A 25,694-nucleotide genomic window follows, 5' to 3' on the forward strand; every position below is an offset into this window, starting at 1 on the left:
CTTGGATGATCCTATCCAGTTTGTTATTCTCCGCAGGGCATTTACACTACCATGTTATGAACGAGTAGAATCTCAGTGTATGGTTTATAATGATTTCTCTTCCCTGGGAATTCATTCACCATGGTTTTAATGGAACCGTAAACAGACAAGCTTTCCAGGGCATCGACTCACCTCAGCCTACACCTGAAGCCCTCATTCTATTACTTCATTAACTGTCCATCCATGAAGGTCATGATTCCAAAGTTCCCTATCTCCTTTCTGCCACTAAGATGAAATAACTGGACAGTCAAACTTCCCATAAGCCCTTTCTCAATATTGTTTTTGTCTGTCCCTTTTTCAGATCGGATGACAGAGGAAGACGTAAGACTATTGAGATACTTTCTTTCGTACAGAATATTTCACTGGAGAGCTGAAGCCCACTGTGTACTCTCTCTCTGCTCGGTGGACGGCCGCTCCCAGTTTCACATGGGTATGCTGTCTACACTGCAGAGTTCAGACCCCTTTACCCAGCCAAAACAGAGAGCCTTTCTTTCCCTCTATAGGGCATGGGTCTAAGTGTGTATCTGAGTGTGTGTGACCAAGAAGATCTGGGGCATTGGCTTTTTTGGGAGTGTGGGCAAGGGCAACTAAAGCTGTGGTTTGGTAAGGTGTGTGTGTGTGTGTGTGTGTGTGTGTGTGTGTGTGTGTGTGTGTGTGTGTGTGTGTGTGTGTTGAGGGGAGGTACGCAGGCAGGAATTGAGGAAATAAGCATGTTTAGGGTCTGTAATTAGAGGCAGCAGAAAAACCCTTTAAGAGTGCCCTCTAACAAACACACACTCCTTGTGCAATACTACCTCTTTCTCTTACACACAGATGCCCTAATACTGTCTTGCACTTCCTCTCATACACACATAGGTACATCAATGGAGGAGCTACAGCTCCCAGCCATATTGGTGGGACCAGGGTTGGGGAGTAAGGGATTACAAAACGGTAACTGTAATTGTACATTACCAGTAAAAAAATATTGTAATCAGATTACAGATACTTTTGAAAAACAAGATGCTTTACTTCGAGGATTACTTTAAAATTCAGAAAGGAGGTTTGCAAAAAAATAATATATGATACCTCTGTTTTCTCAATGACATTCAAATAAGCATTGAAAAATGGCGCAAAGTTAAGTTTGTTCCAACTGAGCGAGTCTGAACATAGGTCAGAGACCACTATGATGACACAGCACATGGGTTTGATGGATCGCGAGAAAAGAGCAGGAATAGGCTTTTGTAGGCTACAGTCCAAGCTATTCCTTTCAATGGTGAGACTGCTGTCGGAATTCCAACGATTATCCAACTTGAATAAACGCTTGGAGGTAAGAATGACAGCAGTGGTGTCGTCTACGGCGATACGGATATCACTTATTATTGATATCTGCATAGCGCATTGATGTAAATAACACTGCTGCTCTCTCATTTAGCCATTTGCGCCTTACGGATTGTGGTTGTTGTGGATGGCTGTTCACAAATCTAAATGTGTATTTGAACCCATTAATGGTTGAATTCAAGAAGTGTAAGATGCCTATCAATCATTGTTTTTGAAACCAGTGGTCGGCCAGTGAAAAATACGCTCTTGCAACAGCTGCACAGTGCGGATCCCAGTCTATGGAATAAAAGTGGGGCTTTTATTGCTGAATCTAATTCATGCTGGTACATTATTTTTAAATCCATAGGCCAAAAGGACACATGTTCAAACTCGCATACTTTTGATATACTTAAAGGGGCAATCTGTAGTTGCTACATCCATATTTTGACATGTAAATTATATATATCCATTGATTCTTGAAGAATATAATTTATAAATGCCTCATGAGCTTAGATCAACTGTCGTACTCCATCAGAACCCAAAATATAAGTTTGTTTTTCTCACAATGTTTGTTAAAACAATACTTTTGATATCAGGGATGGTCAGTCCTTGCATCCATAGTTCGTTCTGTCTATTAATCTGAGAGTGATTAAATTTCTCCAGACCCATCCCTCAGCTTTTTAACAAAACAGAGGTGGTTCTTTTGTTATTGTTTCATCTGTGGATTTACCCTTTAAAACAGCTGCATATTATCAAGACATCAAAGTGTCACCAACAAAAAGGGAGACAATAGGCCAAAAGCAAGTGCAGCATATGGCATTCATTTTATGCTCAGGTAAAACAATGGCTAATCTATACTTCCATATTTCCAAGTCCTATTCTTGAAGGTCAAGGGTTACAACATTTACTGGAGTGACTATAATGATGATATTAATTTAATCATATATGTTGTAGAAAGGGATGGTTTAGAAGAAGCCTACATAACCAACTCATAAAGTAAAATGAACATCCATATATGGCCAGCTATGTACATTTTAACATTATTTATCCAGCAATGATGTGGCTATGTTGGTAACATAGTATGTCTTCTTCTAATGCCTATAAGGGGAAAGTAATCTAAAAGTAACTGACTGTAATCAAATTACATTACCGAGTTTTGGGAATCCAAAAGTAGCATTTTACAATTTTGGACAAGTAACTAACAGATTACATTTAGACAGTAACCTACCCAACCCTGGGTGGGACAAAGATCATGGACCCAGTAAAGAAGTCGAGCCAGAGGAGTGAGTCACAAACGGACACTTTTACTGAAACAGGCAGAAATTGGCTTACAGAGCTGGTGCAGAAAGGCCCATGCAGTAGAGTACAGATTATCTATCTATAGATTCAACAGACAGAAATAATCAAACAGAAGTTATCATCACTGAGTAGGACTCAGGAGGCAAGAGCACAGATAAGTATCTCATCCATTTGTCAAAAACTACAATACGGCACACAAATACCAAATCAACAACCTGTATATCACCCCAAAAAAGTATACATTTTTCATGAAAATAAAGGAAACATCTAGAAAGCCAAAATGCTGAAAAAATAAAGAATATGTATTATATTCATCACTTGTTTTATTTCTGATGATGAAACGCTGGTCAGTCAACACTGGTCTCGTACCCGCCTCCAGGTCAGGGTCGTCACTGTGACAAGGTGTTCCATTTCCAACAGGGTTAGGAGGAGCAAACCATCTCTATGGTACAGATGCAGGATCTTAATCTGATCACCCTGTTGCAGGAGAACTGTTGCTGCAATGCAGGACATTTTAAAACTTTTAGTGTATGAGGTTTAAAAAGGCTTCTGAAGTTTGTAATTTCCACTTAGAAATTTCAGACTTGATTTTCCCTTACAAAAATGTATCAACAATGTACCCTACAAAAATATCCACTAATCGTAATCCACATAATAATTCACATTTCCTATTGCTGCAGGATTATTGTCCTGCTGTAGCAAACTGGCTCAAATTAAGATCCTACATCTATCTGCAACCCTTCCTCACACACAAGCAACCACGCCTTTCTGTACATAATCTTGTCCTCCTTGTTCCCTTGTTTATCAAGTCATTTAGTAGTGGTGACCCGTCTGTGCTCCCTCTCCTCCTCCTCCATACCCCTCTCGAAGCTGCCTTCGAACAGTGTGTGATTTAGCTAGATAAAGAGATAAAAAGACTGAATGACAGATCTGTTCCTAGTAAGAGAAGCACAGTCCATCTCCAAAGACGGCCCACCCTCACCCGTCCCCTTTGCTTTCACACACACACTGTCCGTTCTCCTCCTCTTGTGAGCCCTTGTACACCATATCCTCATCCGGCACGGGAGCGAAGAGAAGACGACTGTGGTCCCTTGTCCTGCTGCCTAGCTGTCCGCGCGTCTGTTTGTCTGCGTCCACGTCTGTCTGTCCGTACATACGTCCGTCCGTCAGCTGGTCAGTCGCTCTTTCATTCATCTTTTGGTTCATTCTCTTGTTGAGACGGGGTGGGTGTTTGTGCTGCTGTCGTCCCGGGCGACGCACAGAAAGGAAGGGGTGTTCTCTGGAACGCCTTAGCTGGATGAAGGGGGTGCGCCCCTCTTCCCCACTCCTCGTTGATGCCCTTTCTCTATCTTCTTCCGGCGGCGGGGTTAGGTGTGGGAGTCTGCGCTTGCGTCAGTGGGCGGCTGGCGGACTCACTCCCTGCTCAGGCGAGACCGATGGTCCGCTCGCCCTCTCTCGCTCTCTCATTCGCTCGCTCCCTCAGCTAGACTCCAATCAGCGTCTCCTAGGGGACAGAGCAGGGCTTTTACTGCAGTAGCTTTCTTCCAGAACACTCACTGTAATATTTATCCCCTCCTCAAATCCCCAAAACATCCCACCCCCTTTTCTCCACCCATCCCTCCCTCAACCTCCTACCCCAATATCCATCCCCGTTCACTCCTTCAGTACCATCATTACTGCAGCTCCTTCCATCCATAGGTTGCGATGGTCTAGCGTCTGTTCGTAAGAAAATGTAATTGTGAGTGACAATCCAAAATAAATTTTTGTTATTCATCAAAGACATCATTGTGTACTTTGCCATCAGTATCATTTCCTTCCAGTTCTCTGCTGCCTGTGACTGGAACGAATTGCAAAAATCGTTGAAGTTGGAGACTTTTATCTCCCTCACCAACTTTAAACATCTGCTATCTGAGCAGCTAACCGATCGCTGCAGCTGTACATAGTCCATCGGTAAATAGCCCACCCTATTAACCTACCTCATCCCCATACTGTTTTTATTTATTTACTTTTCTGCTCTTTTGCACACCAGTATCTCTACCTGCACATGACCATCTGATCATTTATCACTCCGGTGTTAATCTGCTAAAATTGTAATTATTCGCCTACCTCCTCATGCCATTTGCACACAATGTATATAGACTCCTTTTTTTCTACTGTGTTATTGACTTGTTTGTTTACTCCATGTGTAACTCTGTGTTGCTGTCTGTTCACACTGCTATGCTTTATCTTTGCCAGGTCGCAGTTGTAAATGAGAACTTGTTCTCAACTAGCCTACCTGGTTAAATAAAGGTGAAATATATATTTTTTTTAATAAATAAGCTTCTGTCAAATGTATGTTAGGTATGAATATGATGCGTGATGTTGCCCCGGATCTAAATACCTCCTTTCTGAATTCTTTAGTCACTTTTCCAAGACAAATATGAGGAGGACAAATAACCACAAACTATTTTTGTTCTGATTAAAATAGAAAGTTCATGCAATCTTTATTTCCAAAAATAGAAAGCAATCTTTACAGCATTTAAGATATAGTTTCTTTCACAGTGCAAAAATAAAAGGGGGACAAATCTGTCTCTGATCAGAGTACTCATACGCCAACAAAATATGGTTTGACAGTTGGGAGACATTAAAACCCTTTCCCGCCTTAACATAAGCAGGCCTGAGTGCAGAGTCTGTCAGTAGCGTGTCTGGCTGAGCTGGCTGGCCCTATCCTCCTGGCCCTCATATCTGTCCTTTCACTCGTGTTTCTCTTGCCTCTCTTGTCTGTCACGCTTTTCGTGCCTTTCAATTCTCTCCTGCTTTGTTTCCTGCTTTCTGTTCAGGTGCAGAGAACAAGGAGGGAGAGTCAGTAAGTTGACAAGCACCACGTCCTTCGACAGGATCCCACTCTAATGCCAACCCTATTTCTACCAGCATTTGGCTGGTGGTCTGCTGTTAATTCCTGTCCCTGGTGGTGTGTGTGTGTGAGAGAGTAGTCGGTAGGTAAGTTGAAGAGCGAGTCTCACCTTCCTCCGGTCTTGAAGATGAGGTCGGCGTTGGGTGCCCCTTTGGGGTGTTGGTAGCGCGGCCGCCGCTCCCGGTTGGTGTTGGCAGGAGCGGGCCGCTGGGCCAGAGACGCCATCATTTCTACATAATAACCAAGAAGGTTAACACAATGCTACACGAACCAAGAGAATTTAAGACAGTGCTACACAAACCAAGGCAACACAAACCAACAATGTTAACACAATGCTACACAAACCAACAATGTTAACACAATGCTACACAAACCAACAAAGTGTAGCCATGTGGAATGTTGGTAGTATTCCTGCTACTTTCTCTCGTCATCTCTCAAACACACTCCCCATTTATTTCCCTAATGCATGCCTCATTCTCCATCTGTCCCTCTTCTTACTAGTACTTTTCAAATCAAAAACACATATTTTGACCAATGTGTAAAATACTGCTCTGTAGACACTCCTCTACGAAAACCAATTGTCCAAGCCTGATGTCTCTTATCGTAACCCGTTCCAAAAGTTACGAGTTTTAACTCTTGTAGGATGGACAGAACTAAAACCAATGGAGGTGCGAGAAGAAACGCGGGCAAAAGTCAAGACAATTGCATGGCGTCAAGCTGGGAGGATTCTGTGAAAGTATTAATGCTCCTGCTCCTGACATGCTCACTTTCCCATTGAACTCGTCATCTTTGTTTTTTGTTGTTTGTTTTTTTAACTGCCAGGACATAAAACAATAGAGGTAAGATGGATATCGGTTTTGAGACATGACATATAGTATTTTCATATTTAAGTATACTCATTTCATATTATACGCTTTTTCATTTAGAAGATTTCACACAAAAACAAGCGTATCTCTGGGAAATGTCAACGGAGCACTGAGCATATACCAAGCTTTTTATTTTCAAAGCCTTTTACATTTAATTCAGCTCGTGTCATGCTAATTTAGCTCTTTTGCAACCCGCAGAAACATGAAGCTGGTTGAGAGAATGCCAAGTGTGTAAAGTTGTCATCAAGGCAAAGGGTGGCTACTTTGAAGAATATACAATTTTAAATATGTTTAACACTTTTTTGGTTACTACATGATTCCACGTGTTATTTCATAGTTCTGATGTCTTCACTGTTATTCTACAATGTAGAAAATAGTCAAAATAAAGAAAAACTCTTGAATGAGTAGGTGTCCAAACTTTTGACTGGCAGTATGTATGTATCTGTATGTGTATATATAGAAATGGTGTGTATAGACAGTATATGAATAGAAAAGGGGTACAGCCGCAGTTATATAGGATGAGCCATGACTAGAATACAGTATGTACATATAAAGTTGGTAAAACAGTATGTAAACATTATTAAAGTGACCAGTGTTCAATGACTATGTACATAGGGCAGCAGTCTCTAAGGTTAAGGGTAGAGTACTGGGTGGTAGCCAGCTAGTAACAGTGATTAAGTATCAGGGCAGGGTGCTGGGCGGAGGCCGGCTAGTGGCGACTGTTTGTTTATTGTCGGCTGTATTAGGTTATGAAATCCGACATTTTGGATATAACGCCAGTGATATGTTCGAGAAAGACCATGCTGAATGATTCAGAACGCGAATAATTATATTTGTCTTGGTGAAATGTATTTTACGACATAAGGAAGTTACATTTGGTCACCAAAGCGTGTTTTCACCCGCTCCGAGTGAGTGGAACACCCTACATAATACCTTGGTAGTCCTCTTGCTCCTGTCTCTCGTTGATGTCCAGAGTGAGCTTCTTCATCCTCATCCTCTCCTCCTGCTCTGCCTGCTGCTGGTTGAAGTGGTTGGCAGCCAGATGGGAAGATAAAGGCACATTCAGGATCTTAAACTAGAAAACAAGAGACAAAACAGACGCACATTCAAGAACTTCAACTGCAGTTAGGAGATCTGAAACAGGCACATTACGGGTTGATAAGGAGCAAGAAGGACATCTCATGCTGTAGGCAGACAATGGGACCGGGGCTCAGTATTCACACTGCAGAAACACGCTCTCCTGGTTTACTATTCAACCTTTGGCAACGTTCCCTGGGATCCCTACTTTCCCGAAAACTTAAAGGTGTTTCCCGGACGAAGGCCCAGGCAGCAGAGAAAGGGAGGGCCACTCCCATGGTGTGGAGCTGACAGAGGACTGCAGTGAACGTGTCTGACAGGGAGGGGTCCAGGTACGTCACATAGAGAAGCTGTGACGCTGACTCACACACACTGAACCCCTTTATTCTCACCTCAGGAAACACACGACAGGAGAGGATATTGTGTTTGCCATGGGGGAGTATGGAGACATGTCATTTATAATGCATTAAGTCATTTATATAGCTTAATTTTATATCAACAAAGACCGTCTGTAACCGGTACTGTTATTTGGTCAAAACGTAATGTTTACATAGCGTTTGTAATCCGGTAAATGTAGTTGCTGGAGGTGTAGTGGACTCTAACATCTTGACTTTCTGGGCAGAGACTGTGGACACACCCTGACCCTACTACAGTACAAGAGCTTGTCGTCTCTACCCCAAAACCTTACATTCCACCAGCGGACTGGGCCTAAATACACACCACACACACACAGTTCAGAGTCAATATTATCGCTGGGTCTGTCTGACAGTGCTGATTCTGTGGAAGGATCTAACTGAGCTCACAGCGAAGAAGACCTAAACAAGTTTGTGTGTGTGTGCGTCCATACTCAGTGTGTGTGATCTTTACTGTGTGTGTGTGTGTGTGTGTGTGTGTGTGTGTGTACCTGCTGCTTGTTGCCCTTGCGTGTGAGCATGACAAACTGCATGGTGTCTGAGATGTCTGCGTCCCCCTCTCCAGAGCAGACGGGTCCGCCAGGACCTTTCTTCAGCTGGCTCTTCAGCTGCAGGGGGATGGCCACGTCCAACTGGTGCACCTTCACCGCCTCCCCGCTCCGCTGCTACACACACACGCAGACACCACCCCTGTTAATACCCATTTATTTAACTAAAGTAGTACAGACATAGTGAACTGAGAGAATAGGCGAGATACTGTACCTGCAGGTTCTCCAGCATCATCTTGTCCAGAGCCTGGATGAAGTCCTCATCCTCAGCACATGCCACATGCTTCAGACCGCCACCACGGATGGTCACCTCCTACAGGACAAGACCGTCAGCAACACAATAACCTCTCTCCCCCTCCCTCCCTCCATGACATCTTCTTACATTGTTCTCCTCGTCTGTCTCGTTCTCCTTGTTGGAGTCGGTCAGATAGTCAGTGTTCTCCTCCTCCTCTTCCTCCCGCTCTTCTTCCTCATTCTCAGACCCTTCCTGGAACACACAGCGGGTTCTTAGATGGAGGGAGTGGGGGGGGGAGGGGTGTGATTGTGTGCTAGCTTGTGGAAGGTAGAAAAACAAACACTAAACCAGGAGAGCTAGGGAGGGGTAGGCCTGGCATGACAGAGTTGATTTATGAAGGAGGAACAAAGAATTATTGAAGGTTGACCCGTCATGCTTTTCTGACCGTGGTGTCAACACATCACTCTAGACGCACAAGATGACCCACTTTCTTATACAGTATTCTGCTTAGGACTGGGCTTCTGTCCTCAGTTTGCCCCTTCGAAACTAGGGTTGAGGGCCAAATGAATGAATAAATGGATGGACAGATGAGGGAATGAGTGAGTGATCTAGTATCCACCTATTATGAGAGACTTGTTTCTTAGACGTGCAATGAATGGTCTGATGCCCATGAATAAAAGATTGACATAATCACTTCTTCCTCTGGCTCGTTCATCTCGCTCTCATTGCCAGACTGTTCCTCTGTGTCCGCCCCTCCCTCTTCGTCGTCATCATCGTCATCCTCGTCTAGAGCCTCGCCTTCGCTCCCCATGGCACTGGAGGGCCGGCCATCCTTCTGCCCATCCATGGCCAGTCCTGCAGGGCACAAACGTATGCACACACACACACACACACCTTTATTGGAACGGCGCAACGTCAGGTTGCGAGACTAAGTCTCGAAGCAAGAGATCAAGAGAAAACGCTAAACCATTTGCATAATAGTCATTGATTTATAGTCCTTGGAAACAAGCTCCTCATGAGCCACCGCTCCATGTTCTGAACAGGCTTTACCCTGGCTCTTTCCATAATAAATCAGATTATACACAAAGCATAGACATTTACCACAGATAATATCCTAAACTACTTGAAGTACGTCCAGGAGCGAGGACAGATTGACGCAAACGACAAGTCCGTTTAGAAACAGGAAGTGAAACTGCAGGAAAAGCAAGTCATTGCAAGAAATACAAGTCACTGTGACGTTCACGGTGAAACTAAAACAGGTGCTTCAACACAGTGCTTGGAGACCACGAATATAACTTCAGAAGCCTGACGAGCTGAGAGCAGTAGAGGAGCAGATAGGTGTGTCGTTAAGAGACGCTGCTAAGCAGTAGAACTTAGTGAAGCGGGGTTCAACAGAGGCAGAGGAATGCCTTCATTGTCTTATCTTGGTTAAAGGATGAAAGGTGCAACAATGAGGCCACTGTACAGCCTGTGGCTTATGTCACCCTCATCAATCACACAGAACACACACAGTGCAGACAGACGCGCACACACAGGGTTTTCGAAAGTGTTCTCTCACATTCCATGTCAACACCTTGAAACCTTGAACAATGCTCTGTGTGTGTTAATACAGCTGACTACTTGTTATGTGAGTCAGGATATATTTGTATTTGTATTTATTAGGGATCCCCATTAGCTGCTGCCAAGGCAGCAGCTACTCTTCCTGGGGCCCAGCAAAATTAAGGCAGTTTATACAATTTTAAAAACATACAATACATTCACATCACACTGTGTGCCCTCGGGCTCCTACTCCACCTACTACCACATATCTACAATACTAAATCCATGTGTATGTATAGTAAGTATGTTATCCTGTGTGTGTACGCATGTGTCTGTGCCAATGTTTGTGTTGCTTCACAGGCCCCACATAAGGTGTTTTTATAATATCAAATTTTACTGTTTGCGTCAGTTACTTGATCTAGAATAAAGTTCCATGTAGTACTGTGTGCCTCCCATAGTCTGTTCTGGACTTGGGGACTGTGAAGAGACCTCTTGTGGCATGTCTCGTGGGGTATGCATGGGTGTCCGAGCTGTGTGCCAGTAGTTTAGACAGACAGCATTCTCTCCATCTTAGCTACTACCGCATCAATATGTTTTGACCATGACAGTTTACAATCTAGGGTTACTCCAAGCAGTTTCCAATTTCCACATTATTTATTACAAGATTTTGTTGAGGTTTAAGGTTTAGTGAGTGTTTCGTTCCAAATACAATGCTTTTAGTTTTAGAAATATTTAGGGCTAACTTATTCCTTGCCACCCACTCTAACTGCAGCAATTTGTTGAGTGTTGCAGTCATTTCAGTCACTATAGTAGCTGACGTGTATTGTGTTGAGTCATCCGCATTCATAGACACTGGCTTTACTCAAGTCAGTGGCATGTCGTTAGTAAAAAAAATAAAAAGCAAGGGGCCTAAACAGCTACCCTGAGGAATTCCTGATTCTATTATATTTGAGAGGCTTCCATTAAATAACACCCTCTGTGTTTTGTTAGAAGTAGGAACTCTTTACCCACATTATAGCAGGGGGTGTAAAGCCATAACACATACGTTTTTCCTGCAGCATACTATGATCGATAAGGTCAAAAGCTGCACTGAAGTCTAACAAGAACAGCCCCCACAATCATTTTATCATCAGTTTCTCTCAGCCAATCACCAGTCATTTGTATAAGTGCTGTGCTTGTTGACTGTCCATTACACCTGCAAAAGGAATGCTTCCCTCTTGCTCCTCTAAGTCTCTCAGGCTATTTCATTATCTACACCCTGTCTGTCTCTTGATTGTGTTTTTATCTCTGTGCATCTCTTTGCTCTCCATCAGATATTGATCAACTGTTCAGAGAGCACTACAAATGAGCATTTCAGCTAAAGAAACACTTTCAGTATTGTGCCACATTAGAACAGCAGGTGCAATAGGGCAACAATATATTCACATATCATGTCATTGGGGTGTTACTCATGTATTGATTAATATTCCCCTTACTTCAGAAAATATGTATTCATCTTGACTTAAGAGTGAGTGTTTTTAAGTGGCAGTCTACAAGCAGAGGCAGGTCTGACTGCTGTGTGTTTGTGTGTGAGAGGGCCAGGTATGTGTGTTAATATGAGGGAATTAGACTTGTCTGATAGACAGACAGAGTGCCGAGAGCTGAAGCACCCTCCTACACACATGGGAATGTTGCTCAGCAGGGAGGACAGAGAGCAGGACTGGGCCAACCCATGGAGCTAGTTGCTACAGAAACACAAATACATTTCTGAGGCTTGCAGGCACACACACACATCTGGGGGAGTGACGTATGACAAGGATCTTTAACAACCTTGTTGTCGTGTGTGTACATGTGTGTGTGTGCCCTTATGCATGCGTTCCTGTGTGTCAATCCCTCTCGGTCTCTTACCCAGTTTAACGAGGAACTCCCTCTCCAGCTCGGTGACCTGTCGTGCGGAGTCTTCCAGGGAGATGCAGAGCCTCATCTTTGGTCGGAGCAGCTCCAGGGTGTCACTGATCATGTAGTCAATGTCGATGGGGAACTGGTGCTCTGCACTCCACACCTCCACACTCTTCTTCCACCAAATATACCTCTGGAGGACAGACAACACCACATCAGAGTTTAGGGACAGTCTTGTAATAAATTAATGTAATTGACATTATGTCACAACAGTATTAAAATACTTCTTAAATGAAAGAAAGAGAGCGAGAGACAGAGGCTGAGAGAAGTGAAATAAGGAGAGGTCAAACAGTCTAACCGACTGACCTGGAAGTAGATGAGGAAGCAGTCCAGCTTCCTCTTGCTGGAGCCGCGGTCAAAGTACTGTCCGCAGGTGTCCAGCAGGGTGCAGACCATGCGAATGCGGAACAGGTGCTCGGGGGGGTCCAGGGGGCTGGGGCCGCCATCCGGATTCACCCCGAACGAGATGAAGGAGAAGAGGGTGCGGAAGATGACCGCTGACTCCACCATGCGGTAGTTGTAGAGCTCCCCCAGAAACTTGGCACTGCTGATCCGACGCTGGTTGAACTTGGGCTGGTTCACCTGCAAAGGACAGGGGGAGAAGGAGCAACATGGGGGGGGGGGGGGGGGGGGTAGAGGAGAAAGGGGGGTGAGATGGATAGACAGAGAGGAGAGTGAGAGAGAAAGCAGGTGAGATGGAATGTCAGAGAGGTTTTGAAGTTGAGTGCCTCCGTGCTCTGAAACACCATAAATATGAATCCCCAGGAAGACCTTACCCACAAGAACCTAACATGCAGCCTGTTCACACGGTACACAACACGTAGCCTCAACAATCAATCTTTCAAGTCATAAGAAACGTACCATCAATTTCTCTTGCTAGGGCTCTTCACATGGCCCTAACATCCAGGAATGAACTCTTGAATCTGGGTCTGACTCCAACAAGATCCCCTTCCCCAGTCCTCATCTCCAATCCCAGAAACAGCTCACCACCTGGGCTTGCCTTACCCTTCCCACCCCCCTCCCATGGTGCTCACCTCCATTCCCAGGCGGATGTCCTCCAGGACCCCATCCACCACGTGGATGCCCACGTCCTCCTGGTAGGCCACAAGGCCGGCCAGCAGGTTGGCCACACAGTGGATGCTGTTGTACTTGACGTTCCAGATGTTGACCATGCAGCAGATCAGGTAGCCTTTAGACTCTGGGTCCTGCCAGGGGAGTTTACGCATCTGCCTCAACACCTAGGGGAGGGAGGAGAGAAGAGGACGGAAACGAGGGAGACAAGGAAGTGGAGAACGAGAAGGTAAGATGATAATTGGCAGGTGTTTGTGATACTTCTGTTGTGGTTTTGTATGTTAAAGAAATTCCAGACTAATCAGGGGGGGGGTAATCACACCACTTTTTCCCCCTCATATCTCTCAATGGTTATGATGAATATGCACAAGCCAGTGACTGTATAAATGAGGCACCATGAACTATCACCTGCACTCTACTTTTTCCTCCCTTACTAGTTTCAAGTTTTATTAGTCGTATGTACGGCATACGCATGGTATACATCGTCCAACTAAATGCTAACTTGCAGGTTACTTCTCGAAAATGCAGCAAGAATAAGAAATAATAAAAGAACACGAACATAAAGTAAATGGCTGTAGAATAGAATACATTTTAGCATAAGTATAATACAAGAAGGCACCATTTATTGTTCAATATTTACATGTATATTGGGGAAGGGGAGGATGGGGGGGCAAGTGTATAAATAGAGCAGTATAATACGAATCTGAAAGCAGCACCTTCCTAATATTGAGTTACACCCCCTTTTGGCCTCAAAGCAGCCTCAATTTGTCACGGCATGGACTCTACAAAGTATCGAGAGCGTTTCACAGAAAGTTTCATATTTGTATTTTTTACCCTCTTTTTCGTGATATCCAATTATGATCGTGTCTTTAGTGACGCCTCAGGCACTTTAGTCTGCTGAGACCACAGAAAGTTAGAGGCCTATATAATCATAGTCCCCCCAAAATGCTAACCTCCACTGTTATTGTAATCGTGAGATGTTAGCATGTCTTGGGGGGTATGATATTTGTGCATCTGTACTCATCACACTCCTTACGCTTCATTCAGGATTATCCGTAACAATGGTAGCATCCACATTAATGTAGAAGTGTTTAGAAAGAAACTCATTCTATTCTTATTTACAATAAAAATGACTCCAAAATTTACACAATAAATGATTTACCATTCATTTCTATTTGGCACAAAATAATCTGAAACACAGCAGACGCATCCAACAAGTTTGTACAGTCATTGTGTGCTAGGAATATGGGATCAAATACTTTTTACTATTTTAATACACATAGTGAATTTGACCCAATACCTTTGGTCCCCCTAAAATGAAGGGACTATGTACAAACTGCTGTCATTTCTAAACGGTTCACCCGATATGGATCAAAATACCCTCAAATTATAGCCGACAGTCTGCACTTTAACCTCAAAGCTTTTGGAGCTCACTGTATCTTAAGATGAATGCTCTAACTCAAATGTAATAATCTTCAAACCTTCTCCGTGGTGACCTTGGAGAGGTCCTTGTAGAGCAGTTTGCGGATGTACTCCTGCAGTGGGGGCCTCTTCTTCCTGACAGTCTTCTCCATGGGCGGGGGGTTGCAGTAGTAGTAGGCATTCTCCACCATGGTCACGTAGCGAGCATCCAGGTGCTGCGCCTGCTTCTTACGCATCATTTGCTCCTGAGACACGCAAACATACAAAAACAAGTGAGTCATTCAATATAGCCCAGAACACAGCTAAAAGCCCTCAAAAAGGCGTGTTGTCTTATTATCTTGCCAAACATAAGCTAGAAATATGGCAGCTGTGCATGCGACATGAATAACCTCGTCCAAAAGCAATTTAGGGACAATAAAGCTGGATTAATAGAGCTCTATAAACCAGATTTAACCCTGGATTTTGGCACCAGTTAGGGAGGCCAAAGCAGGTCTCTCTCCGGGACTCTGGATGCACTCCACAACCTTAGGGGAATTCCAGTACAGTGTTCGATAGATGTGTGTGTGTTTGCTTGTACACTCGTGGAGGCTGCCGAGGGGAGAACGGATCATAATAACGGCCGGAACGGAGCAAATGGAACGGCATCAAACACCTGGATTTGAAAAACAATCCACATGTTCCGCTCCAGTCATTACCACGAGCCCGTTCTCCCCAATTAAGGTCCCACCAACCTCCTGTGTTGCACACGTACGTGCGTTCATTGCCGTGTGTGCCTGTGCATGCGTGTGCGTGTGTACCAGAAGGACGCTGGTCCGGAGGTGGGAGTCAGGGGATCTGAAAAGGAAGCGTCCACTGGTCTCCAGCAGGGTGCAGGCCATCTCTATGTGGTGATGGGAGAAGTCTGACAGCAGCATCTGTAGAACACACACACACACAGGAACATGATGATGACAGTGTAACACAATAATTGTAACAGTAATCACGTTTCCATCCACAGTTTTTATGCGAGTGAAGTCATGTATTTTTTTTTGTAACGACAGTTGTGATGGAAACAGGAAGTGTCAATACAATTTCAGAAATGTCGACAAACAATTTGTCATTTTGTGTAGGTATAACTAATTATGTGAGACTTGCAGTGAAAACTCCTTTATGCGCAAATAGTGATATAATGAACCATCATGTTGATGTAAATTTGGAATCATGAGATATGCTAAGTTGTACCACCACTACGACATGGAAATGTACTAAGAGCTTATAGGCAGATAAAATAAGTTCTGATGAACTTCATGGTGGTTAAGTGATGGGTGGTGATGAGCTTCGAAGGTGTTATTTGAATGCTGGTGACAGGATGATTGATGCATGGCAGCCAATTATCAAATACGAATTATAAACTGAGTGGTTCGAGCCCTGAATGCTGATTGGCTGACAGCGGTGGTATTTCAGATCATATACCACAGCTATGACAAAACATGTATTTTTACTGCTCTAAGTTGGTAACCAGTATATAATATCAAGGATGCGTAGTGCCTAAGAACAGTCCTTAGACCGTGGTATAATGGCCATATACAGTGGGGCAAAAAAGTATTTAGTCAGCCACCAATTGTGAAAGTTCTCCCACTTAAAAAGATGAGAGAGGCCTGTAATTTTCATCATAGGTACACTTCAACTATGAAAGACAAAAATCCAGAAAATCACATTGTATGATTTTTTATGAATTTATTTGCAAATTATGGTGGAAAATAAGTATTTGGTCAATAACAAAAGTTTCTCAATACTTTGTTACATACCCTTTGTTGGCAATGACAGAGGTCAAATGTTTTATGTAAGTCTTCACAAGGTTTTCACACACTGTTGCTGGTATTTTGGCCCATTCCTCCATGCAGATCTCCTCTAGAGCAGTGATGTTTTGGGGCTGTTGCTGGGCAACACGGACTTTCAACTCCCTCCAAAGATTTTCTATGGGATTGAGATCTGGAGACTGGCTAGGCCACTCCAGGACCTTGAAATGCTTCTTACGAAGCCACTCCTTTGTTGCCCGGGCGGTGTGTTTGGGATCATTGTCATGCTGAAAAACCCAGCCACGTTTCATCTTCAATGCCCTTGCTGATGGAAGGAGGTTTTCACTCAAAATCTCACGATACATGGCCCCATTCATTCCTTTACACGGATGTCCTGGTCCCTTTGCAGAAAAACAGCCCCAAAGCATGATGTTTTCCACCCCCATGCTTCACAGTAGGTATGGTGTTTTTTGGATGCAACTCAGCATTCTTTGTCCTCCAAACACGACGAGTTGAGTTTTTACCAAAAAGTTCTATTTTGGTTTCATCTGATCATATGACATTCTCCAAATCTTCTTCTGGATCATCCAAATGCTCTCTAGCAAACTTCATACGGGCCTGGACATGTACTGGCTTAAGCAGGGGGACAAGTCTAACACTGCAGGATTTGAGTCCCTGGCGGCGTAGTGTGTTACTGATGGTAGGCTTTGTTACTTTGGTCCCAGCTCTCTGCAGGTCATTCACTAGTTCCCCCCGTGTGGTTCTGGGATTTTTGTGATCAATTTGACCCCACGGGGTGAGCTCTTGCGTGGAGCCCCAGATCGAGGGAGATTATCAGTGGTCTTGTATGTCTTCCATTTCTTAATAATTGCTCCCACAGTTGATTTCTTCAAACCAAGTTGCTTACCTATTGCAGATTCAGTCTTCCCAGCCTGGTGCAGGTCTACAATTTTGTTTCTGGTGTCCTTTGACAGCTCTTTGGTCTTGGCCATAGTGGAGTTTGGAGTGTGACTGTTTGAGGTTGTGGACAGGTGTCTTTTATACTGATAACAAGTTCAAACAGGTGCCATTAATACAGGTAACGAGTGGAGGACAGAGGAGCCTGTCAAAGAAGAAGTTACAGGTCTGTGAGAGCCAGAAATCTTGCTTGTTTGTAGGTGACCAAATACTTATTTTCCACCATAATTTGCAAATAAAATCATTAAAAATCCTACAATGTGATTTTCTGGATTTTTCTTCTAATTTTGTCTGTCATAGTTGAAATGTACCTATGATGAAAATTACAGGTCTCTCATCTTTTTAAGTGGGAGAACTTGCACAATTGGTGGCTGACTAAATACTTTTTTGCCCCATTGTACCACACCTCCTCGTACTTTATTGCTTAATTATATTGCTCTTATCCATATCTCAGCATATAACTTATAACCTACCCTTGTCCACGTTAACAGTAAACTTATCTCGAGAGCATGTGCCAAAACCAGATTGGGCAAGTTACCTATTTATAGCAACAGTTTGTGACAAATCTATTGGTCGAGGTAAAAATGAAATGGAAACATTGAACTCCTGCTTTGCATTTGGTACATGAAAATGGTGTGAAAATGTGAATATTGTTTTCATGCAGATTTGAGAAACGTCGCATGAATGAATATCTGTCGCCAATTGGATGGAAACCTAGCTAATGATAGCACAGCTTCCTGGTGAGAGAGATGCACCCCCTACCTTCAGACAATGCAGAGTGTCCGTTTTTGAGAACAACTTGAACTTGGCCAGCTCCCCGATAAACCTCACAGTTTTATTTTTTGTTTCGATATTGATCTGGTCCTTCTTCCGGATCTACAAGGAAACACAACAAGCATTGTGTATTGAAAACTCTTTCAAAACTGTTTGTTTCCTTCAGTATAGGAACTATTTTAATGAGACAGTGGTTCTGTATGAAAGACACAACGAGGAAGGTGTTAGTAGCTGAGGTAAAGTCTTGGGACCTACGTGGAACCTGAAGTCTCCTTTGAGTATGGAGCACAGGTCATCGGCCACATCTGACATGCAGGGGTGAAGGGTGGCCACCAGACGGGAGTAAAAGGGCAGCAGATCCAACCTGGACGAACACAATACAACCATGAGCTTTACAATAGCATAAGTACCATTAACTTCCTTTATGCCATTTCAAATTAAATGAGGAGCAACAGCACCTCCTAGTGGGGAAAAGGGAGAGGGAAAAAAAACACTTATTCCCACACAAATCAATACATGATCAAATCCTTCCAAATTAACTATCTGCGTGTGCATGCGTGGGTGCTTTGTCAGGGAACGGTGAAGAGAGTCCGGACCAGCTTCCTGATCAAATCCTTCCAAATGAACTATCTGCTTTATGATGTGTGTGGTACCTTTGTCTGGGAACGGTGAAGAGAGCTCGGACCAGCTTCCTCCTGTTTGACTTTGTGTTCATGTTCATGCAGAAATCCATGGCAGCCTGTGAACAAACACACCTACAGTCAGACTAATTCACTGCACAACTGTATACTTAGTACCATATTTCACAGTGAACCGTTGCCTTTGTGGCTAAACTCAAATTGTCAAGCTGGGAATACATCCTTCTGGTATGCCGAAGGTGTGTGTTCTCTCCTTGCCTTGTCTATGAGGTCTCTGTTGACACAGTTGGGAAGCTGCTGGATGAAGGCGTCCACAATGAGCTTCAGGTGGGACCCGGTGCTTGCCTCCTCATCCTCTTGTTCTTCATACAGAAACAGGGAGGACACAGTCAAACATGTATAGAGCAAAGTCATGCTCCAAATACCTCCTTAGCTAACTTAAGAGTCACTCACCGACAGAAACAGAAAGAGCAAAGCCATAGCATAGGTATAAGCCTAGGAACGGGGTTGATACATGTGGTATATTAGAAACCTTGTGAATGACTGTCTGGTTTCCACATGCTCAGCAACACACCTCTGTTTAGTTGATTGGCCCTGAGCACCCATGAGTGGGCCCTAGCTCTGTTTCCCTGACCTCTCTCATACCCTAACTTGATCCCTGGAAAAGACACACAAACACCAAGACACTGTCCATGACAATAACCAACATGGTTCCTTTATCCAGAGGTTGTAGATATTAGATTATTGCCACCCTCTTGTTGTCTTTGTCAAAATGGAAAGCTGGGTGTGCAAAGCGCTGGGTGGTGTGTGCTGCTTGGTGGATAGAGAATACCTTCATCTTTACCTTGCTCATCCAACAGTTTTTTGGCGAGCTCTGCCTCGTTCTCTGCCTCGTCAGGTCCATCCAGCTCCAGAGGGTCATCCGCGATGTCTAGAGCCTCGAGCTCCAACTCCAACTCCTCTGTGGTGGCCGCAGCATCTTTAGCCTCTGAGGAAAGGACACAGCAACAAGAGCAGGCTCAGTTAGACAGCGTAAGTGTCTGTGTGAGTCTGCATGCGTGCATATGTGTAGGTGGCTGCACCTTTAGCAGCAGCCTCTTCTTTGTCCTTGCACTTCTCGTTATCTTTGAACAGGATGGCGGGGACGAAGGCCTTCAGGTCCACCATGTTCTCGTAGAAGTTCCTGGCATCCTCGTCCTCCCAGATGCCCCCCTCCAGGTCATACTCCCCGGGCTTCCCAGGGGTGAAGATGTCAATGCCAGGGCCGTGCTCTATCACACAGAGGAGAGAAGATGGCTCGATACACACTGACACCAAAGACTGTAGGCTACATATAACCAGCAGGAATAAAATATGATAACAATGTGGCTTTATAACACTAATCACCCAAAAGTACAACAAAAAGCTCAGTCTTTACATTGTCCCTATAACAAAGTAATAAACAGTATACAAGGGTTGTTACTCTTTACCTTCCTGCACAGTCTTGTCCAGTGGAAGCTCTGGCATGTTCTCATCCAGAAAGTCAGCCAGAGACTGGGTGTTAGCCAGCAGCTTCTGGTAGGACGTGGCAAACTCCTCATGCTGCTTGTGCCTGTCCTCACTCAGCTCCCCTTTGGAGTGGAGGATACGCCTGGAGGGAGAAAAAACATGGAGCTGTCAGTATGTACACTCAAACACATTTAGCATGTTACTCAAAATGGCAAATCGTCATGTACTGTGGCAGGAGTATACATTGAAATCAATAATACAAGAGAAGAAGTGAGATAGGTCATGTAGAAAAGTTTCTCCAAGTAAAGTTTCTCCAAGTAACCTTGGCCCCATCACCTGTTCTGCCTCTCAATGTTCTGCAGCTCGCGGTGGTCCTTCTTCAGGTGCTTGGTGAGCGAGGTGAAGTACTCCCTCAGAAGGTTCTGAAAGGGCTGCTGCTTCTCCGTGTTGATGATCTCGCTGGGAGGGAAGGCCAGGCCAAACTTCTCCCGTGCAGCCTTCACCTTGCGAGGCACCAGGCCCGCAATGTCGTCCCCGCAGTGCTTACAGAAGCTGATGACCACTGACACATGTGTGTGTGTCTCGCGGTCCGTCCCGATGATGCTCTTCAGCTGCTCGTAGATGAGCGACAGGCCCTCCTTGTCGGTGAACAGGCCTACGATGGTGAGCTCTGCGATGAAGCGCAGGTCGGTGCGCAGCTTGCTCACATTGGGTGCCTTCTCTTCCTTGCGCGCCTCAAAGTGCCTTTTCCAGGCCTGGAGGAGCAGTGGGGCGAATTCGGCGTAGCGCTGGTGGAAGAGGGAGCACAGGTGCACGGCGCAGCCCACGTCAGAGATCTTCAGCTTGGCCTCCACAACAGAGCCCACCGCCTCGCCGATGTACTTGCTGAGGTTGAGCGAGCCAAAGTCGTTGGAGAGGGCATCGCGCTGCTGCTCGGTGAGCGTGCGCAGCTTCTTGACAAAGGCTGTGTTCTTCTTCAAGCTGGAGTCAAGGCGACTAAAGAAGGTCTCCTCGGGACGGCCCTCGTGGGCGTTCTGGTTGCGGACACGAAGCTCCTTCCGGCACTGGTGGCGCTCCCAGGCCTCCTGGTGGAGCTGGTGGCCCTCCTCCTTCTCTCTGAAGTGGGAAGAAAGATGGAGAATCAAGTGAGCAGTTATCTGAATTCAAAAATACTGATCATACACAAAGTTCATGATGTTGAGAGCACCTACTGTAGAACATGATACATTATTATCATGGTTCCTCCCCTGAGCTCTTACTTGAGTTGAGCTGCCTCCTCTTCACGCTGTCTCCTGGCCTCCTCCTCCTGAACTTTCCTCTCCTGCTCCTCCTGCTGCTTCTTCTCCTCTTCCTCCTTCTTCCTCTGCTCCTCCTCTGCCTTCTGTTTCTCCTCCTCTTTCCGTTTCCGCTCTTTTTCTTCCTTCTTTCTTTTGTCCTCCTCAAGCCGCCTCCTCTTTTCCTCTGCAGCCTTACCAATATCTTTCTTGCCACTCATCTTTGCCTCATCCTTCACTTTATCCCGGGAGGAGGCGGGCCGTCTATCAGCATCCCTGTCTTTCTCCTTGTTACTAAAGGAGCTCACCTCTTTCTCATCCATGTTTAATGATCTCTTGCCCTCAGCAGGCATTCTACAAAAAAACAAATGTAGTCATTCTCATTAGCAGTGTTACACATATCAGAGCTAGGCAAGCCTAGTTAATAACATACACTTTGACTTAACGTTAATATTCGCTGATCATAACATTGGCTAATTCACATTGCTAGCTGCACATGCATCACAAAATGTCGATAAAACAATACTAGCTGTGTCGTGACTGGTCGAGCCGCTAAAAGTTTTAGCCAGCCGTTGGTGAAAGCGTCATAATATTAATTGCCAGTGATTGAACATTCCAATAGCTTAGCTAACTAGTTATTTTTCTAATATCCGCGAACTACCATATCTAACTAACGTTATATAGGTAACCTAACGTTATAAAATGCCCCCCCCCCTCCAACAAGTTGACTACCCTCCAATTAAATGTGTATCAACGTGCGTTATGAGCCTATTTTCTCTATTAAATCGCAGTTGTTTGATAGTGTTGTTAAGGTAACGTTAGCTATGTTGACATTGTCTTACCTACGACGCACGTATAGCTAGCCTAACATAGCATGCCAACTTGCTGAACACACCATGTTTAGGTGAGAACCGTTAGCTGTACAATTGCTAAATTACGACGATTACGTACAATGATTTTAGAACAATGCAATAACGTGTAAAAACATATGTTTTTTTTACCACAAGTGTCGAGAAAACAGCACACACTAAGCCAACGTTACGTTGCTAACGTGTTAGCTAGCTAACTGTTGTTAGGCCGCTTCGGCTTGAGTAGAGGTAAACAAATGGCTTGGTAGCCCGCGAGCACTGAGATCGTCGATGTCAATCGTCTGCATAAACCAAACATAAGCGGCAATATATATATTAGTAATCATTACATGTCGTTCATTATGGAATATAGTCTAAAACATATTATTACCTTCGATTTCTGTCAACATAAACATCAGACTTGTGTTAATAAGTAAAAATGATTTCCTTGTGCGGGAAAGGACCCCTTTGATTAGGCACCAAACATTCTGCCTGAAAGGACGTGTAGGACTAATCTTCTTTGTTTATTGAATCGATATGCAGATCGAATATCTTTAAAGTATTTTATAAGGAATATTTTATCAATAGATAATAGTTTACCTACACAAATTCTATAATTGAGTTATGTATTCATTAATTCAGACAGGCAACGTCGCAGATGACTTTAGGGAGTGTGTCTCTGTTGTGTCTGCTGGAGCAACAGTTGCAGCCGAGAGAGTTCCAGTCAATTATGTATATATACACACACACATACCATTTCAGTCATTTAGCAGACTTACATGAGCAATTATGCTTTTATCCTTAATCAATTATCCCTGCTCAAAGTCACATCTTCAGATTTTTTACCTTGTCAGCTCGGGTATTCAAACCAGCGATGTTTTGGTTATTGACCAAACACTCTTGACCGCTAAACTACCTGCTGTGGGTAGATAATTATTTTGGTTCAGTCTTCGCTGATAAATAGTTGGTTATCATGTTTAATTTTTCACTTTACTGTCAGATGTCTGCATGACTGTCAGATGTCTGCATGCATCATAGGAAACACAACTAATGGTATGGCATATTATAAATATTCATAAATCATCCTATTATCCATTAATTACATTTATATACATGTGTTATGGTTTCAATAGTCTAAAGGTTTCCTCTCTCTTTTGTCAGTTTTCCCTCATCTATTACTGATAAGAGAACACATTCTATGGAGAGAACATTCAGGGGATCTGCTTTACAGGTCCAGTGCTGATTTTAGCATGTAAATCTTTGCGGGGCAAAGCATCATTTACTGCCTTTAACCAAAACATAGCTGATATGGCTGACTTGCTAAAACAAATGTGGATTCTACTGACAATTGAGATGTACAAATGATGGCATTAGGGGACGACGAGCGGATAAGAGGCCATCAGTAATTTCGATTAAGACATTAATGAGCGAGCTAGGACGGACATAGTCAATATAACTATTTGTTCGAATTTTTTAAATGTACAGTGACAGAATTCAGAACATGGGCCGTTCTTACAGTATTCTCCCTGTATACCAAGTCAGAACCGTAAGCTAAATAAAGGGGCATGTAAAGCAGACAATGAAAGCTCTTACAATATTAAGTTATTGCATTTCTCTAAAACAGGCTTTACGCTACATGTCCACCACCAAGTGAAAACAGTAGGCCAAGTTATGAGGAGGAATGGGACCAATTAATGACGGTGAAGCACATGGGCCACCATCAGCTTACTACACAACTTACACTGAGGATTACAGTTCCGGCGCCGACAGAGATGGCCGCCTCGCTTGGCGTTCCTAGGAAACTATGCAGTTTTTTGTTCTTTTACGTGTTATTTCTTACATTAGTACCCCAGGTCATCTTAGGTTTCATTACATACAGTCGAGAAGAACTACTGAATATAAGATCAGCGTCAACTCACCATCAGTACGACCAAGAATATATAAGAATATGACTTTCGCAAAGCGGATCCTGTGTTCTGCCTTTCAACCAGGACAACGGAATGGATCCCAGCCGGCGACCCAAAAAAACGACTTCGTAAAAGAGGGAAACGAGGCGGTCTTCTGGTCAGACTCCGGAGACGGGCACATCGTGCACCACTCCCTAGCATTCTTCTCGCCAATATCCAGTCTCTTGACAACAAGGTTGATGAAATCCGAGCAAGGGTAGCATTCCAGAGGGACATCAGAGACTGTAACGTTCTTTGCTTCACGGAAACATGGCTCACTGGAGAGACGCTATCGGAGGCGGTACAGCCAGCGGGTTTCTCCACGCATCGCGCCGACAGTAACAAACACCTTTCTGGTAAGAAGAGGGGCGGGAGCGTATGCCTTATGGCTAACGAGACGTGGTGTGATCACAGAAACATACATGAACTCAAATCCTTCTGTTCACCTGATTTAGAATTCCTCACAATCAAATGTAGACCGCATTATCTACCAAGAGAATTCTCTTCGATTGATTATAACCACAGCCATATATATATATATTTCCCCCCAAGCAGACACATCGATGGCTCTGAACGAACTTTATTTGACTCTTTGCAAACTGGAATCCATACATCCTGAGGCTGCATTCATTGTAGCTGGGGATTTTAACAAGGCTAATCTGAAAACAAGACTCCCTAAATTGTATCAGCATATCGATTGCGCTACCAGGGATGGCAAAACCTTGGATCATTGTTATTATAACTTCCAAAACGCATATAAGGCCCTGTCCCGCCCTCCTTTCGGAAAAGCTGACCACGACTCCATTTTGCTGATCCCTGCCTACAGACAGAAACTAAAACAAGAAGCTCCCACGCTGAGGTCTGTCCAACGCTGGTCCGACCAAGCTGATTCCACACTCCAAGATTGCTTCCATCACGTGGACTGGGACATGTTTCGTATTGCGTCAGACAACAACATTGACGAATACGCTGATTCGGTGTGCGAGTTCATAAGAACGTGCGTTGAAAATGTCGTTCCCATAGCAACAATTAAAACATTCCCTAACCAGAAACCGTGGATTGATGGCAGCATTCGCGTGAAACTGAAAGCGCGAACCACTGCTTTTAATCAGGGCAAGGTGACTGGTAACATGACCGAATACAAACAGTGCAGCTATTCCCTCCGCAAGGCTATCAAACAAGCTAAGCGTCAGTACAGAGACAAAGTAGAATCTCAATTCAACGGCTCAGACACAAGAGGTATGTGGCAGGGTCTACAGTCAATCACGGACTACAAGAAGAAAACCAGCCCAGTCACGGACCAGGATGTCTTGCTCCCAGGCAGACTAAATACCTTTTTTGCCCGCTTTGAGGAC

General features: G+C 44.2%; 1 protein-coding gene across 6 annotated transcripts; it reads right to left on the reverse strand.

The window, feature by feature from the left end:
* Positions 1-2,618: 2,618 nt before the first annotated feature.
* LOC135514730 (regulator of nonsense transcripts 2-like) lies at positions 2,619-22,863 on the reverse strand. Of its 6 annotated transcripts, none has more exons than XM_064938281.1 (23): positions 22,785-22,863; positions 21,531-21,899; positions 20,608-21,387; positions 20,253-20,413; positions 19,866-20,054; positions 19,628-19,771; positions 19,042-19,145; positions 18,799-18,884; positions 18,401-18,509; positions 18,134-18,247; positions 15,434-15,550; positions 14,696-14,881; positions 13,178-13,381; positions 12,450-12,725; positions 12,093-12,276; positions 9,361-9,521; positions 8,814-8,918; positions 8,646-8,744; positions 8,375-8,545; positions 7,327-7,468; positions 5,637-5,757; positions 4,303-4,350; positions 2,619-4,138 (listed from the first exon to the last, which is right to left on the reverse strand). In XM_064938281.1, the coding sequence occupies exons 2-22, from the start codon at positions 21,896-21,898 to the stop codon at positions 4,344-4,346; spliced, it is 3,828 nt and encodes a 1,275-aa protein (XP_064794353.1). In that variant the 5' UTR covers position 21,899; positions 22,785-22,863; the 3' UTR covers positions 2,619-4,138; positions 4,303-4,343. The 6 variants fall into 6 exon arrangements, with proteins under 6 accessions (XP_064794353.1, XP_064794352.1, XP_064794351.1 ...); XM_064938280.1 differs by having other exon boundaries at positions 8,375-8,548; XM_064938279.1 differs by having other exon boundaries at positions 19,616-19,771.
* Between the last annotated feature and the right edge of the window lie 2,831 nt (positions 22,864-25,694).

Source organism: Oncorhynchus masou, chromosome 26, assembly GCF_036934945.1.
Source record: "Oncorhynchus masou masou isolate Uvic2021 chromosome 26, UVic_Omas_1.1, whole genome shotgun sequence".
Taxonomy (NCBI): domain Eukaryota; kingdom Metazoa; phylum Chordata; class Actinopteri; order Salmoniformes; family Salmonidae; genus Oncorhynchus; species Oncorhynchus masou.